General features: G+C 40.6%; 1 protein-coding gene across 1 annotated transcript; it reads left to right on the top strand.

The window, feature by feature from the left end:
• Positions 1–2,229: 2,229 nt before the first annotated feature.
• On the top strand, positions 2,230–13,441 carry LOC123626970 (alpha-1,6-mannosyl-glycoprotein 4-beta-N-acetylglucosaminyltransferase-like). Its single transcript, XM_045536272.1, has 3 exons — positions 2,230–2,281; positions 11,370–11,523; positions 12,279–13,441. The coding sequence occupies exons 2-3, from the start codon at positions 11,451–11,453 to the stop codon at positions 13,418–13,420; spliced, it is 1,215 nt and encodes a 404-aa protein (XP_045392228.1). The 5' UTR covers positions 2,230–2,281; positions 11,370–11,450; the 3' UTR covers positions 13,421–13,441.
• Positions 13,442–14,230: the final 789 nt, after the last annotated feature.

Raw genomic sequence — 14,230 nt, 5'->3', positions numbered from 1 at the left:
TCTTCTAACGCCTCTGTCCACTTCAGCACCCAAATGCATAAACGTTGTCTTCGTGCTCTGTCTCACTGGTGCCACAAAGACTGAGCGCCTGCTATTCCAACGTGGGTCTATAAGAGTCTTCGCTCAAATTTCTTTTACGAGAGCTATCAATGTCTGAATTCTCATAAGAAGGGGTACTTAAAAGTTTTTCAATCTATCACCATCCCCCAAATATCAGAAGGATCAATGAGAAAAGAATATCGTCTTTCCTTTGTATTGAGAGGGAAGTGAGTCGTTGAGTGAAAGCTAAAGTACTGTGAGGGAGGAGCAGGACCCTAGGCTAGTATCACCAGTAGGAATAAGAAGTTATTTGGTATCCTGAGTTATGTTCTCCTTTATCCTCTAACTTCCTTGCACCTCCAGTGGGTGATAATCCCTGGTTTGATAAACAGTACCTAGGGCCCAGGCATCCAATCTGCTGGATCCACCAGAGAGTGCCACCCTACGATATGTATCTAGAAGGAGACTCCCTTGTTCTTTGTGTCATTAAATTTAAAAAAGAAGATAGAAAAAAGGAGACTCCTATTTTAATCTAATTAGCTAGTACATAGAAATTCGTTAGGGGAAAACCGCTGGCCTTTTACTAACATTATGGAACAGACTACTACAGGGGTCGGGCTAATGGGCTTGAATCAATTAGGAATTACAATTAAAACAACATAATTGGTTGTAATGAAATAATCAAATTTAATTTCTTTAAAGTTATAACCTGAAACAAGGTTTTAATAGACTATTTAATAACTATAAAATTGTTTCAAATAATTTTTCCATGTATATGTAATTCATGTTTGTAGTCAAGTTCAAAATGCTGATGGAAAGTGCTGAGCCTTCTCATTTTACAATGCTATGATAAAAAATTCATGCGTCCCATGTGCATATAGATTTCTACTCATGTGGCACCTGGAACCCACACCTGCATTGAAAATCCTCAAGCATTTGGTCTCTGGAGGGAATCAGAAGTACAAGAAACATAAGCCCTATTAGAACACTGTCTCCGTCAAAAACTTAAAGGTTTTAACTGAAATATTCTCTCATTTTTCAATACTGTAATTACTGTTTAAATGCACTGGATGAGAGAAGAGCTAGTTCCCAAAACTGTTTATTTCATCTTTCAAAATATTAAAACTAAAAAGGTCTTGAGCAAAGCCTGTCAGACTCTTAAGTCCTTTGGCCACTTTATTGGAACAAAAGATCCATAGATCTTTTATTCCACCTTTTATTAAAAAGCAAAAACTTTTACCAAACATGGTTTCCTAGGGGAAAAAAAACAAAAAGCAAAAAAAATTTAATTAATGACACTGTTAATTTCCAGATCCAAGGATATAGGTTCTTTCTAGAAAGACAAGTGTGAAAGTTACTAAAATTGCTATTATATTTAAATAGAAGTGTGGCTTAACCTATCTATAAGGAAGAAGGTAGAAGGAAAACGTTATTCTAAAATCTTTGTTCTCAGAAAAGTGAGAAATTTAAGGACAATATATGAATACATGTAGTGTTAGGATGCTATCTTTCTAGATTATGTCCACTCTACTTTTTTTGATGTTAAATTGTCCTTTATTTTGAGCTAATAGTAAATGATGGTGGAGGGGTTGCTTTTTAAGATCCTTTCTTATTAAAACTTAAAAGTAGCAAATCTATGTTGGTTGCCAGCATCTTATTTTAAATTTTAATACCCTGTGAAATCCTAAAGCCTGGTAACCATTGCTTTGGAGGCATTGGAAAATCATTCCTTATTTGAATATATATGACAGTGGAAGTTCCTATTGGAGGCAGCTTAGAATGATAAAGCAATGTTTTAAAAGTAGTACAGAGTACAGATTGTGAAGTCAGACTTCCCTAGATTCAAAACCTGCCGCTGCCACTTATTATCTATGTGACTTTGGAAAAGTTACTTAACCTCTCTGGGCCTCAGTTTTGTTGCAGATAGTAACACCTATTTCACAAAGTTATTGAAATAATTAAATAAATCAACCCATAAAAAAGTATTTAAAATAGCACATAGTAAGGATTCAAAAAATGTCAGCTATTGTTATTGTGGTGGTGATAAAGTTGTGATTGTTACTGTTACTTAAAAACACCGTAGGTAACTCATTCCTTTTTGCTTCTACAGCATGAAGAAAGAATATATGGGGGACTCAGAAGCAAGACAGCCCACTCCAGTTGATTAAAATGCTAGAAGACTATCAGGCACTTAACAAACAAGTGGCAGGACCAGAATTCAAACCGAAGCCTGTCATCAAAGGTAATATATAAAAAATCCACTATATTATACTGCCTCTAAAATGACGAAAGTCATACTAAACCTTTGCCTCTAATATTGATAGCCTAAGCAGATGTGGAGTCAAACAGTGGCTAAGATGAAGCAAATCTGAAACACAGAAAACAAACTGAAAGGGTACTTAACCAATGAATTTATATGATCTGCCAAACTGTGGACAAGGTCGGGGAAGAAATTGACTTGAAATGAAAATTCAATGGCACTAGAAAAAGTACATTAAATCTGGGTAAAACTGCTTGTGACTAATTTTGTATGCCTTACTTTAAATATAGTATATGGTAAAAAAAATAAATAGTTTATCTAGTTAAGTTCAGATAGAGGCTGAGTGTTTTCAGTTAAAAATAATAATAGCTGGCATGGTGGCTCATGTCTATAGTCCCAGCTACTCATGAGGTTGAGGTGAAAGGATCACTTGAGGCCAGGAGTTTGAGACCAGCCGGGTGATATATTATGACCCTATCTCTTAAAAAAATAATAATAGTAATAATAATAACAAATAGAGTAGCCTAGTGATAGGAAGCTCAGACTCTAGAGGCAGATGTCTGGGTTTGAATCACTGTCCTTCCTCTTAAAACTATATGACCTTGAGCAAATTACTTAATCTCACCAAAATTCAGTTTCCTTATCTATAAAATAGGCAAAGTAAATGGTTCCCAATTCATAGAGTTGTTGTGAGGATTAAATGAAATAATATAGTACATGGAAAACTCTTAGCTCAGCACCTGGCATATAATAAGCACTCAAAAAATGCAGGCTGTACTTTAATTTTAAAAGTCAGTAGTTCTCAACCTTGACTGCACAATGGACTCCCTGGTGGAATTTTATAAAGTACCAGTGAGCTGGGCCCATACCCAAAGTTTCTTATTCAGTCAGTCTGAGGTGGGGCCTGGGCACCCACATTATTTTAAAACAACACCCAGAAAGCTGATCGGGCACACACCAGGAAGCTGAGATCCCTTGAGACCAGAGTTCCAAGTGCAAGTCCAATTTAGGCAACATAAAGAAACACTCCCCAGGCAACTTTAGTGTTAGGACTGTTCAGCCCAAATACTGAGAACCACAGGTTTAGACCAAGGGCCAGCAAACCAGAGGCTACCGGCCAAATCTGACCCCTATGTATTTTTATAAATAGTTTTATTGGACCACAGACATGCCTATTTGTTTATGTATTATCTGTGGCTAATTTTTTTTTTTTTTTGAGACAGAGTCTTGCTCTTTCACCGGTACTAGAGTACAGTGGCGTCAGCCTAACTTACTGCAACCTCAAACTCCTGGGCTCAAGAGAATCCTCCTGCCTCAGCCTCCCAGAGAGCTAGGATTACAAGCAGAGCCAAGGGCCAGGCCTACTTTGTTTTTTTTAGCAAGCAATGATGACTTCAGTTTCAACATCTGGCTCAATACTGATGGAAGTAATCTGTTTAACAGTCTCATAAATTCTGTGCAAGTCAGTGTGTCGCTTGCGGATTCTCATGTGGGTTCATCTTGAGATTCTCCCCAGTCCTGGAATCTTAACTACAAGTTTTGTTTGTTTGTTTGTTTGTTTGTTGTTTTTTGAGACAGAGTCTTACTCTGTTGCCCAGGCTAGAGTGCCATGGCGTCAGCCTAGCTCACAGCAACCTCAAACTCCTGGGCTCAAGCAATCCTCCTGCCTCAGCCTCCCGAGTAGCTGGGACTACAGGCATGTGCCACCATGCCCAGCTAATTTTTTCTATATATATTTAGTTGTCCAGCTAATTTCTATTTTTTAGTAGAGACGGGGCGGGTCTCACTCTTGCTCAGGCTGGTCTCGAACTCCTGAGCTCAAGCGATCCTCCCGCCTCGGCCCCCCAGAGTGCTAGGATTACAGGCATGAGCCACATGCCCATCCTTAACTACAAGTTTTTCTCTTACTGATTCTCAGAATCTTGGTAGGGATCCAAACCAGTCCTTTCACTTTGAGATTCTTTTCCTTTGCCCCTCTGATCAAAGTCAGCACACATATTCGGCAGGGGGTTTTAAGTTGCGACTGGTTAGGGTAATTTTAGTTCCGCGAATCGCCACCTGTGGCTCCACGGATGTATTTCCGTGGCGCAGTTTCCCTGCGAGAGCGACAGCGGAGAGGCAGGAGCAGGAGCGGGCGGACCAGGGTTCCACTACAGCTGCCACCGCGTCTTCCTCAAAGAGCTATGGATGACTACATTCACTCTGCAAGACTGTTGAGTAGTTATGACAAAGACCATATATATGACCCTCAAAAATCTAAAATAGATATTTACTATCTGGCCCATTTAGTTACACAGCAAGCGTGCAGACTTCCAGTTTAAAGTTCCTGGGCAGACTACACCACACGGGGGCAGTATAGCCTCATCACAGGGATCAAAATTTGGGGAGTAATAAAACTTGGTAATTGCAAAACTAAACAAATCAAGAATTACAGAAATGAGTATATGTTTTCTATCTACAGGCTACTATTTGTTTATGTATTATCTGTGGCTAATTTTTTTTTGAGACAGAGTCTTGCTCTTTCACTGGGGCTAGAATACACGCTGATCTTATCGTCTTCAAACAGATAATTTTGCTTCTTCCTTTCCAATTTGGATGCCTTTTTTTTCTTGCCTAATTGCTCTGGCTAGAACTTCCAGTACTATATTGAGTATAAGTGGCAAAGCAAGCATCCTTTCCTTGTTCCTGATCTCAGAGGAAAAGCTTTCGCTCTTTCACCATTGATGTTTCCTATGACTTTTTCATACATGGTTTTTATTGTCTTGTGGTAATTTCCTTTTATTCCTAGCTTGTTCAGTGTTTTTATCAGGAAAGGGTATGGAATTTTGTCAAATGCTTCTTCTGCATCAATTGAGATAATTATGTGGGGGGGGTTTCCCCTTCATTATATTAGGATGTGGAATTTTGTCAAATGCTTTTTCTGAATCAGTTGAGATAATTATGTGGGTTTTTCCCTTTATTATGTTAATATGTTATATTACGTTGATTGATTTTCATGTTAAACTGTTCTTACATCCAGGAATAAATCCCCCTTGGTCATAGTATATTGTGCTTAAGATGCTGCTTAATTCTGTTTGCTAATATCTTTTTGAAGATTTTTTTTATACAAGCAAGCAATGGTTATGGATTGTTGAGCATTTTTGCATAAATGTTCATAAGGGATATTGGTCTGTAGTTTTCTTTTCTCATGGTGTCTTTGCTGGCTTTAGTATCAGGGCAATACTGGCCTCACAGAATGAATTAGGAAGTGTTTCATCCTCTTAAATTTATTGCAACAGTTTGAGATAGATGGATGCTAGTTCCTCTTAAATGTTTGGTAGAATTTGTTGGTAAAGCCATCAGATCCAGGGCTTTTCTTTGTGAGATTTTTTTCATTACTGATTCAGTCTCCTTACTGGTTGTAAGTCTATTCGTATTTTCTGTTTCTTCATGATTCAGTCTTGGTAGGTTTTGTGTTTCTAGGAATTCATCCATTTAATCCCAGGTTATCCAATTTGTTGGCATGCAATTGTTCCTAATACTCCCTTATAATCCCTTTTATTTCTGTGAATCAGTAGTAATGTCCCGCTTTCATTTCTGACATTAGTTATCTGAGTCTTCTCATTTTTTCTTAGTCAATCTAGCTAAAAGATTTATCAATTTTGTTGATCTTTTCAAAGAACAACTTTTGGTTTGGTTTATTTTCTCTATTGTTTTTCTATTCTCTATTTTGTTTATCTCTGCTCTAATCTTTATTATTTCCTCCCTTCTGCTAGCTGTGGACTTAATTATCCTTTCTCTATTTCCTTAAATTGTTCTAGTTCCCTAATAGGTTGTTGAGTTTAGCTCTTTCTTCTTTTTAAATGTACGCATTTATAGTTATAAATTTTCCCCTCGGTACTTTTGTTGTATCCTATAAGTTTTGGTATGTTGTATTTTCATTTTCATTCATCTCTAAGTATTTTATAATTTCCCTGTGTCATTTCTTCTTTCTTTCTCTTATAAAGCATGGTCCTAGAATATAGTTCCTTGATAAGCTATGCAAAAGTTTTAGTATGTTGAGTGGGATACCTCAGTAGTGACTCACATAGAAGTAGACAGTAGAACAGTGGTTACCAGAGGATGGGGAGGACTGGAGGGAAGTAGAAGCTACAGTTAGATGAGGAGGAATAACTTCTGGTGTCTGTTGCACAGCACGATGGCTAGAGTTAGCAAGAATGTACATTTCAAAATAACTAGAAGAGGTGTTATTGAGTGTCCTCATCACAAAGAAATGATAAATGTTTAAGGTGATGGATATGCTAATTACTGTGATGTGATCATTATACAATTTGTACAGGTATCAAAACATTACATTGTACCGCATAAATATGTACAATTATTATGTGTCAGTCATAAATTTTTAAAAACATACATAGGATAATGGTCTAATGAACAAGAACATTAGGTTAGCTAACAGATGCTTTGAATAAAATATAATAAGTAGAATGATAAAAAAGGGGGGTAAGAAATAATATTTTTAGAACATATAAAGGTTCTCTAATAGTATCAACAGTGGGTGATAGGAAAGGATCACTACTGTAGTACTCAGAATTGTCAAGTTTTAAGATTGAAAGGGAGATGATATGAGTAAGAACTGTGATTGAAAAATAACATGGGCCAATTTTTAAATACACCACACAAATACCAGAGATATGTAGAAAAATATTACATAAATTTTGCTGTTTGTTTTCTATATGCCATACAGCTTTTTTGTCCTTCATTTCCTGCACTACTGTCTTCTTCTGTGTTTGCCTGATTTTTTTGTAGAGAAATGTTTTAATTCTCTTCTCATTTCCTTTTGTGTATATTCTATAACTATTTTTTAAGGTTACCATGGGGATTACATTTAACATCTTAAAGTCATAACAGTCTAATTTGAATTTGTACCAGCTTAACTTCAATAACATACAAAACCCCTGCTCCTGTCGGCTCCTTTTCCACCCTTTTTAGTTATTGATATCACAAAATTACATCTTTATACATTGTGTATCCAAAATCATATACTAATAATTGTTTTTTTTAATGCATTCAGCTCAAAAATCATGTAGAAAACAAAATGTGGAGTTGCAAACCAAAGTTATAAAAATACTAGCTTTTAGACTAATAATTATATTTTATACTAGAACTTTTATGATTATATTTACTTCTATATAAATTTTTTTTAAAGATATTTTGGTTGAGACAGAAGGAAGCGGATGAGGAAAAATCTTTTTAAAAAACTAAAAAGGCTGGACATGGTGGCTCACACCTGTAATCTGAGCACTTTGGGAGACCAAGGTGGGAGGATCGCTTGAGGGTAGGAGTTCAAGACTAACCTGGGCAACACAGTGAGACCCCATCTGTACAAAAAATATTTAAAAATTAGTCGGGCATGGTGGCTCATGTCTGCAGTACTAGCTCAGGAGGCTGAGGCAGAAGAATCACCTGAGCCCAGGAGTTCGAGGCTGCAGTGAGCTATGATCCTGTCACTGTACTCCAGCCTGAGCATCAGGGCAAGACTCTGTCTTAAAAAAAAAAAAAAAAAAAGACTCAGAAGGAAAATGAGTAAGGGGTAGAAGAAGGAAGAAGAGGAAAGGGAGAGGAAGAGGATGCTTTTTATCTCAGTCTCAGATGAGTCATGGCCTATGAAATAATGCTATAGTTCTATTCATGAACCTTTTTTTTTTTTTTTGAAACAGAGCCTTGCTCTGTCACCTAGCCTAGAGTACCATGGCATCAGCCTAGCTCATAGCAACCTCAAACTCCTGGGCTCAAGCGATCCTCCTGCCTCAGCTTCTCCAGTAGCTGGGACTACAGGCACACATGCCATGACGCCCAGCTAATTTTTCTATTTTTTAGTAGAGACTGGCCTCACTCTTGCTCAGGCTGGTCTCAAACTCCTGACCTCAGGCAGTCCTCCCACCTCAGCCTCCCAGAGTGCTACGATTACGGCACCAGCCACCATGGCCAGCCTATTCATGTACTTTTAACAAAACAGTATTATCACTAAGTAAAGCTTATCTATAATTATAGGTTTTATTCTTCAGATTTAAAAGTTGAATTTAGGATCCCTATTTCTGTTCACTATAAAGTAATTAGAACTTGTATTAACCTCCTATTATAAACAACTAGAAAATTGGGTAAAATATAAGAAAAAAATTACATGTGTCATCCAAGTTTAAAGAAGTATTGACTCTGCTCTCTCCATACACTCTATGGAGACCAGACTGACTCAGTCACTAGAGTAGGGGAAAGAGAAAAGTGGAGAATGTCTTTTGGATTTTTCACTGTCTCATCCCAGAAATAAGACACCCGTTTCCACTCATTTTTCATTGGCTAGAGTTAGTATTGTGGCCTCACCTAACTGCAAGGGGACCAGGCAATGTAGGGGAGAAAGTTGAATGTTTGGAGAGACATGCTATATCTCTGCCACAACTAGAAAGCTGGTTTTAACACTTACTCACCATCCAAAACTAACCTTCACTTGCAAACAGGTCTTGCTGTGATGGTGGGGATGGTGAGCTGCCTGCCCCCCATTGAGAGACAACAATGGTTTCCAGGGGGCGTCTCCTGGGGGTGATGACCAGGTCTGGCTGTCTTGTAGGAGCCATTCAGTGGCCTCAACCTACTCTGTATAGTCAGAGCCCAGCCCTTCTGATACTAAGGTTGTTTTCTTTGGAGTTTCAGAAAAATTCCTGCTCACCGAGGAACTTCAAATTACATGTGTGTGTGTGTGTGTGTGTGTGTGAGCTAAGAGCCATCAGATGGATGAAATGATTCCAATGGACTTACTGCTCCAATTATGGTGAGAATTTTCAGCTGGTTAGAAACTTCTGGTTACTTTCAATTTTCCTTCCTACCTTAGTAGCCCTGGAGGGATTGTGGCATATGCAATAAAGGTCTTGTATTCAGATATCGTTACTTAACTCAGAGGTACAAGTTCCTACAAAAATTCTGCCACCTTATCCAAACACAAGCTTGGAAGGAGACATTGAGGCGAGCCTTGATGAATCAGGCAGCATAGTGGCTGGACAATGCGGAGAATCGGAAAAACCGGTGAGGGAACTTTAGTTTGATATATAGGATTTGGAAGAATGCAATCTCGGCCCATTGCCCGCTTTGATTTCGTTTCTTTGATAACAGCTTTTCTGCTTGGACCCCTACTCTAAGACGGTTTGTCCCCTCTGTAGTGTGGCCCTGTTCATTTTTTCCCTCTCCTTTCCTACGATGTATCCCTGATTTACATGGATAAATAAAGGCAGATTTAGTTCACTTCCTATCACAAACAACTAGAAAATGACAATACATCTGGAAACCCAGGCAGAAGGTACAGAATGTTGAGGGTGAATAGACTCAAGCTCCTTGGCCTTTCTCATTATTAGACGGCAAAAAATTGGAGTGAGTGGTGTCAGTATGACTGGGGAAGCTCAGGAAACAATAAAGCAGGGATACCTTGAGGTAGGAAGGTAAAAGGGGTGAGAAAATGGATCCATGCACATCTCTGAGTGGGAGGTACTTAAGACCCAGGTGCTACTCACATCTCTCTGCAGAGCTACATCCAACCCCTGGCAGCATGTACCATTGCTTCTGGAGATGTGTCATAGCAATTGTGTCCTTACTCCTCTGCAGCTTCTTCCTCCATGAGAAAATCCAAAATGTTGAATATAAACTTCTTTTGGTAAGTACCAGAGCCTTACAGTGGGGCCAATTTTCAGTTATTAAGTAGGAAAATAAATACAAGTCAGTGTTTAGGTCTCATCTATGTGGATCACTCTAGAATCACCGCAAATGTTCTCAGAGAAGTAAAGGCTGAGAGTGAATTTTTTTAAATGAATATGAAAGGAAGTCACATAATTTTCTTATTTATTTTCCTTAAGAAAAGGCAATTTACTTTCTGAGAATTGCCTAGCTAGAAGAGAAAAAAAAGAGTAATTTGTTATGACTGTCAATGGTGACAATAGAGAAGTACAGATGAAGACAGGGGAAGTTTCCAGGGGAAAACAGAGGACTACTAGACACAGAAGAGGATAGGCAATTAGAAACCTAATTTGGGGTAACTAAGACACCCACCTAGCAGAGGAATGGGAGTGGTAGAGACTCCACCACTTCCTGTAGCTCTACTTTAAAAGCTCCACAAAGGTGTTCTACATTGTTGAAGGAATCATTCAGAACCAACACCAGCCAGCTTGATTCACAGTTACTTCCTAAATTTTTCAATTGAAAATAGCCGCTTTCCACTGACCCTTGAAATATGCATGGGATTTGAATAGGGACAGAGATGGAGAGAGGGCATTTGACGTGTGGAGAGGGCAATGCACACCCACCTCTAGAGGACCAGGCTGACTGGCAGGACCAGCAGGTATTGGCCACACAGGTGCTGGCCACCTCCCAACCAGGGCCTGGCACGGGAGATCTTATTCTCCCCATTTCTCACATGAAGGGATTTGAAGTAACTTCCCCAAGTGGACATAGTTTGCAAGGGGGAAGACCAAATCCCACACAAGTCGTGATAAAGTTTTGGAATCCTCATTTTTTTCCCAAAACATCTTAGATCAGCTGGAGCAAAGCACAGGGCAGATGTGGGGAAGTGGTTCAAAAATGCATTCGTGGTCAGATTGGAGCAAAAGGAAGGACTTCAGAATTGAGGCAGCGTGTGCATGTTCCTTAAGGACAGGGCCAGGCATTGGTCCTCAGCACATCTCAGAAACACTAGCACAGGCCTAAGCTGAGCTAGATGACATTTGCCAGGCTGATAATGGTAGGAGAAATTAGGTGTGGGCCATGGTGGGGACAGGCAAATTCTTACTCCACATAAGCCTAGGACCTTCCCACAGACATCTTGCCCAAACTGGGGAAGCCCCCCCCCCCCACTCGGGACTCATGGCTTCTGCCGAAAGCCTGTGTGTTCTCATGACAAGGTGGGGAGAGCACTGAACTGAGCCCTGACTTGGCCTCCCTGGTGACTGGGTACTGGGGCTTGCCCGGCCTGCCCTAAAAGGGGGATCTGCTCCTTAGTTGTCCCCAGAGAATCTGGGACAAACCTCAGGGCTCACATGTATCTTATCCTCAGAAAGAAAAGGAGAAAGCTTGGCAAATACTTGTAGAGCAAATCAGCTCTGAAAGCAAGAACCATCTGGAAACCTTCAAGGAGATGCAGCAAAGGTCCCCTTTACTCCAACATGCCAAGTACAAAGTCCTGGCTGGAGCCCCTCCCCAGCAAAAGAGTGAGTACATGGGAGGGAAGGGTCGGGCTAGGAGAAGGCCAGACAAGGGAGTTTAACAAGAAAAGGGAAGGAGGGTCAAAGGGGAAATGACTGGCATCTGCTGAGGAAAGAAGGGTGCTCTGAGGGAGGGCCATGCCATGGGATTTGGTGCATGTTATAACCCTGAGTGTGTTTTCCTGCCACCTGGTCACCCCTTGAATAGCCGACAGGATGAGAAGCCCTAGTGTCCCATAGAGAAGCTCATTCATGGCAGGCCCTCAGGGAGCGGAAGACAGGATGGGAGAGGAACTGCGGGAGCCATGGGAAAAAGCACTGGGTAGAGGGAAAAGAGGGTGGTGTGGACTTCAGGTCCCAGTGCACTAGACGGCCAGACCCTTGGGTATACATGGGTCCCTGGAGATCCTCTAATCCAGGTTTGATTGATCTGGGGTAGCTGAGATAACTCTGAAGGTCAAGGCCAGGCTGAGATAATTTGCCAAGCCAGCAAGTTTCCCTTTGGTGCCCTGTGGCCTTCCCCGTGAGAGAGAGCCTCGTCCTTCATAAAGCCTCCCCCAGTAGCCTTTCAACGTATGGATCCGTGAATCCACTTCACAATTTCTGATCACATAGATATTAACCCCTCAGCAGGACTGTACACTCCCAGGGAAAAGAAATGTGAATTGTCACAGGTATTGGCATAAGGGAAGACCTGGGAGGAGAGTTCTAGGGACTCGTCACCATCCTGAAGTGCTAAAGGTCCCCCTCTCTCCCTCCAGAACTGCTCACGGTGGGGATTTCCTCAGTGCAGCATCCTCGTGGGAGCTACCTCTTGGACACCCTGCAGTCCGTGTTTGAAGCGTCCTCGGAACCTGAGCAGAAGTCTATCGTGGTGCTGGTCCACCTGTCAGATCCTGACCCTGAGTGGCTCCGCCAAACAGCTGCCAACATTTCCAGGCTCTTTGCACCACGCATTGATGCCAGGAAGCTGCTGGTGATCCACGGCCTTCTCGGTGGCTCTCCTCTCCCAGGAAATCTCAGTGACGCTAATCACGCCTCACCCTGTGAAGCACTTTATTCCAGGCAGAAAGTAGACTATGCCCTCCTCATGAACTTCGCTAGCAGCCTCTCTGATTACTTTCTGTTGATGGAAGATCATGTACGCTGCAGCCCCAAATTTGTTTCCTCCATCTACTGGGCATTATCAGCCTGGGAGGAACTACCTTGGGTGATCCTGGAGTTCTCCAGCCTGCACATCTCAGGGAAAGTTTTCCACACTAGTGATCTCTCCCGCCTGACCTCTTTCTTCCTCCTCTTCCTTAAGGACATTCCTGCTCACTTGCTTCTATCAAATTTTAGTTTCCTCTTGGGCCAGACAGTTCCCATTAGCCTTGCTCCAAATCTCTTTCACTCTTGGGGCTATAATTTTACTTCCAAGGACACATGTTACCAAAAGGAAGGCGAAGAGGAAGAGAATCTTGGTAAACCCAACAACCCTCCTGCCTCTTTCTTTACAAACATGATGTCGACAGGCTCTACTATCCCAGAATATGCTTATTTCATGAATGAGAGTTACTTCCAGACTAAGTATCTCATACCAGGCCACAAATACACTGTGGTTTTTGATCAGCCTCACAACGTATCCCACATAAAGTTTCTGACAGGCGTGGGTAAGCAGAGGATATATTACCTGCAACACGGGCAGGTGGAACTCGGCTATGAGCCTATGTTGGAGAATAATGTCTGTGCCCGCTATAGCCTGCTGGGACCTCTGGTAAAGGGGAAATTCTATCAGAAGGTATATTATGAAGAAGGCTTTGTGGAGGCAGTGAAATGTGTAAGACTGCTGGTGACAGCCCCTCATGATTACACAGTATGGATTAGAAATATCAGCATCTGGATTAAGTCTGGGAAAGGGTAGAGATAAAAGGGCCAATGTGAATTCTGGAAGAATTGGGTTTGGGAATGGACTCAACACAGATGATAAGGAATTAAAGCTTTGAATTGGTCAGGAGCATCCCATGTATAGTCATTCCAGGCTACTTAATATAGATGACACATCCTCATAAGAGGCAGAAAGAGAACTGGATCCATCTGACCCCCAAGAGCCAGAGAGATGAAAGTATTCACCAAGACATTGCCCAGTTTTCTCTCCATACAGATCTCCCATCCTCAGAACTTTCCCTGAGGTAGGTACTGCCTTACAGAGTATTGAGAATGGCCTAAAATGTGACATCAGGGTAGAACTGTCATTTGCCTTCATGCAAGATCAGTCCTCCAAAATGCCAAATATTGAGAGTCCAAACATGCACTTTCAACTGTCCATAAATGCTTCAGAAGTAAATGCAAATCTTTGCATATTTTCAAATCTGCATTTTTCTAGGATGAAGACCCGTAACTTTCATCTGTGTTCCATATGCCCCCTCCAAAATCATAAAAATTACTAAACTGGTAGATATATACTTTCTTGATTGCAGTAAACAATTTATTACCTAAGGGCATGAAATCATCTGTTTAGCATTTTTAGTTTAAGAATTGAGAGCATACATTAATTCATTCAGAGGTATTAATTTTATGAGTTCTTTTTGTTGGGCCCTATTCAAGGTAGTAAAGATTCTAAAATGAATAAAACATAGTTGGTGCTAGCAAAAGACTAATAGCAACAACAAATGCTTCCCATTCAAAATGATAAGTGGTTTGTCTATAGATTCTTTTGAATTTTCTTTTTTTT

This window comes from Lemur catta, chromosome 23, assembly GCF_020740605.2.
Source record: "Lemur catta isolate mLemCat1 chromosome 23, mLemCat1.pri, whole genome shotgun sequence".
NCBI lineage: Eukaryota > Metazoa > Chordata > Mammalia > Primates > Lemuridae > Lemur > Lemur catta.
This window is presented reverse-complemented; position numbering and strand designations above follow the sequence as displayed.

Bases quoted from the DNA above. Each gene is read 5' to 3' on its own strand.
- LOC123626970 (XM_045536272.1), top strand. From the start codon at position 11,451: ATGCAGCAAAGGTCCCCTTTACTCCAACATGCCAAGTACAAAGTCCTG. The intron at 11,524-12,278 runs GTGAGTACATGG...CTCTCCCTCCAG, and splicing joins AGCCCCTCCCCAGCAAAAGA to AACTGCTCACGGTGGGGATT.